This window comes from Nanorana parkeri, unplaced genomic scaffold (assembly GCF_000935625.1).
Source record: "Nanorana parkeri isolate BGI_ZX_2015 unplaced genomic scaffold, ASM93562v1 scaffold15, whole genome shotgun sequence".
In the NCBI taxonomy this organism is placed as follows: domain Eukaryota; kingdom Metazoa; phylum Chordata; class Amphibia; order Anura; family Dicroglossidae; genus Nanorana; species Nanorana parkeri.
The window spans coordinates 1,018,748-1,022,316 of record NW_017306283.1 but is presented as its reverse complement, the minus strand read 5'-3'; the positions used below and the strand labels follow the sequence as shown (position 1 = coordinate 1,022,316).

Here is a 3,569-nt window from a genome sequence, read left to right as displayed (position 1 = left end):
GTTCACTCATTTCAACAGTGTCCTGCGTTGCCATTGAAATGGAATATTCAGCGTTTAAACAAGGCGAAGCTTTCCTATGCCACATAGTCTGGCTGGTAGATGAATTAGAAGCAGTATAAGATTCTTCAGCCGCGCAGCAAACCTTCCCACTGGCAGCACATAACACCCTCGTTTCCTGGCTTACAATTAAAGGCTCTCGATTGATGTTGCCCAGGTCCATTGACAGCAGGTAGTCGCGACTCCCGACGTACATCCGGTCCTGATCCTGATCCAGGAGGAGGATCCGGTAGTCGCTTGTGTTAAAGCCAAAGCTGAAAAAACGTGCGGTGCGGGACTCCATGAGCTCTGCGGAGAGAGAAATCAATGAGCCAGTCAGGGTTTATATCAGTCAAACGCTATGATTCATAAGTATTACTTGTTTTGGACGCAAACGGGGACATTTATAAAAAAAAAAACCTGTCCAGGAGGGAAACCAAACAATGTTTGAAACTGGCCTGAAAATACAACGTTCTTTCATATTTGCCGCTCAAAATATTCATTTCTCTTGTATACCAGAAAAAAAACATGCACAATAAGCAGAATCTGGCCATTGACCTATTTTACTATTTATTAAAGGAGAACTATGGGGTCAGGGCTTTCCCCCATAGTTCTCCATAGGGTAACGGGAGGACACAAACTAGCGTCCTCCCGTCACCCTAAGCTCAGTATATAGAGAGCTACAGCTCGCGGTATACTGAGACGCCGCAGCCGGAGCGGATCCCGACTTAGATGACGGGATCCGCCCAGCTGCGTGAGTGACAGCTGGCTCTGCCTATCTAGAGGCAGAGCCAGCTGTACCCGCCCCCTCCCCCGTCCGTTCCACCAGTCAGCGCTGGCAGATCGGAGAGGGGAATCCAGCCCCTCCCCCTGTCACGGCAGAGAGCCGTGACAGGATCGAGAGGTGAGCGAACGCCGGTATGTGTTCGCTCACCTCCCGATCTACTGAGCCGACCTGTGACAGTCTCATTGTCACAGGTCGGCTTAGAACTATGAGGTGAGTGGAAATCACTCATCTCATAGTTCTCCTTTAATATCCTCCAATGTGGGGGGTCTGGGCTGGGGGTGCATACAGTGGCGTCACAAGGGGGGTGCGGCCCGCACCCGGGTGACACCATTTGAGGGGTGACACCAAAATGACTCACAGTCATTTTGGTGTCCCCCCCCCTCCGAAAAGTCGGGCGCTCGGTCATGGACCGAACGCCCGACAGTATCAGGAGAGAGGAGGGGACCCGGCGGCATATGCCGCATCAACATTATGGTTGCCCTCAAAGATATCTGTAAGACCATATAAATGTGTCTAATCTTTATCATCATTGCCTCGGCATTCCATTATCACGGGTTGTAGTAATAACTTAATACCGAGATCTGAAAGTATGAGTCTAGGAAACGGCCTGGTGGGCCGGATTCGGCCCCTGGGCCTTGAGTTGGGCACATGTGCCCTAAGGGGAGATACTACCCCTTTCAGATTTGATCAGAGTGGGTCTTGCAGTCACTGGGTATTATACAGCTACCTGCTCCCCATCCAGACCTGCGGTCTTCAAGTATCAACTTCCTTTACAGCCAAAAATGCAGAATACTGCACAGGAAGTCAATGCCGGAAGGATCCAAAACTGTGAAATGCATGGTGCTCATTTGTTAAAGGAAGATGAGGGATAAGGAGCACGTGTGACGAGGGCACGGCATTAGTAATTCAAATCATTTAATATCCCATTAATGGATGCAAAGGATATAAAACCATTAAATGCTTTGAAAACCCCCAAATATTACCATTCCTAAATACGCATAAAGGATACAACCCCGCTCTGTGTACACCAAAACACTTTGCAACCCTAGTTATTCATTTGAAACAGTAGCAATGACATAATCACTGTGCTGTACATAGCCTGTGCAGAGAGTAAAGGTGTGGGAGGGCCTCAGCAGGCCCCACCCACTACAGGAAGGGGGCGGAGACAAGACCAGTCATGCTACAGAGAGATCAGCATTAAAGTGTTTTTTATTAGAGAACAGAAATATAAAAAATACATTACATAACACGGTGATGGGTTTCCTGATGGTGACAACAGTAGGCCATGTCTAATGTGTGCTGAAGTGGCCACACGTAGTCTCCAATGGAAGCCCATATTACATGGTGATGGGTTTCCTGATGGTGACAACAGTGGACCATGCCTGTATTATATAGTAAAATGGCCACTTGTAGTCTCCATTTGAAGCCCGTATGACATGGTGACGGGTTTCCTGACGGTGACAACAGTGGACTATGTCTAATGTGTGTTGAAGTGGCCATTAGTAGTCTCCATTGGAAACCATATGACATGGAGACAAGTTTCCTGATGGTAACAGCTGTCAGCCATGCCTGTATTATGTGGTAAAATGGCCATTTGTAGTCTCCATCAAAGCCCATATGACAGGGTGATGGGTTTCCTGACAGTGACAACAGTGGACCAAGTCTAATGTGCGCTGAAGTGGCCACTTGTAGTCTCCATTGGAAACCATATGACACGGTGATGGGTTTCCTGATGGTGACAACAGTGGACTATGTCTAATGTGCGCTGAAGTGGCCACTTGCAGTCTCCATTGGAAACCATATGACACGATGATGGGTTTCCTGACGGTGACAACAGTGGACTATGTCTAATGTGTGTTGAAGTGGCCATTAGTAGTCTCCATTGGAAACCATATGACATGGAGACAAGTTTCCTGATGGTAACAGCTGTCAGCCATGCCTGTATTATGTGGTAAAATGGCCATTTGTAGTCTCCATCAAAGCCCATATGACAGGGTGATGGGTTTCCTGACAGTGACAACAGTGGACCAAGTCTAATGTGCGCTGAAGTGGCCACTTGTAGTCTCCATTGGAAACCATATGACACGGTGATGGGTTTCCTGACGGTGACAACAGTGGACCAAGTCTAATGTGTGTTGAAGTGGCCACAAGTAGTCTCCATTGGAAACCATATGACATGGTGATGGGTTTCCTGATGGTGACAACAGTGGACTATGTCTAATGTGCGCTGAAGTGGCCACTTGCAGTCTCCATTGGAAACCATATGACACGATGATGGGTTTCCTGACGGTGACAACAGTGGACTATGTCTAATGTGTGCTGAAGTGGCCACTTGTGGTCTCCATCAAACAGAGTGTTGTCACCCTATAACAAGAAGCTCCTGCACAAGAGCCTTCGTGGCGGGATCACAAGGTAACTTTTAATGAAAGCTGCCATTAACGTGTCAGATTTTGGTGGCCGGGTTGACGTATTCTTTCGCGTGAAAATCAATTGAGCAAATTTCCAAAGAAGAAGCAACAACATTTCCGACAACAAAAAAGCGAGTGCGGCCAAGATTCTCTTCCCCTAGAAAAGGAGGACAGTCGCCAACTACTGTTTATGAATTGTGACATAAAGAAGGTGTTGTTTAATGGCCTCTCGCCTACCATGAGGATGACGATGCCGCCCCCCCCCCCGCTCAGTGTTAATATTACCTGCAGATTTAAGATGAATTATTCATGGCCCCGTACCAGTCCCCCCTCCGCGG

The 3,569-nt window shown here is 47.9% G+C and overlaps 1 protein-coding gene across 1 annotated transcript in view; it reads right to left on the bottom strand.

Annotated features, from left to right (window-relative positions):
* Positions 1-3,569, bottom strand: part of LOC108788941 (semaphorin-3F-like) — a 94,819-nt gene that overhangs the window by 33,756 nt on the left and 57,494 nt on the right. Inside the window, exon 3 of the mRNA XM_018558849.1 lies at positions 185-345. Within this exon, the coding sequence (XP_018414351.1) occupies positions 185-345 (161 nt within the window). The remainder of the gene's footprint in view (positions 1-184; positions 346-3,569) is intronic.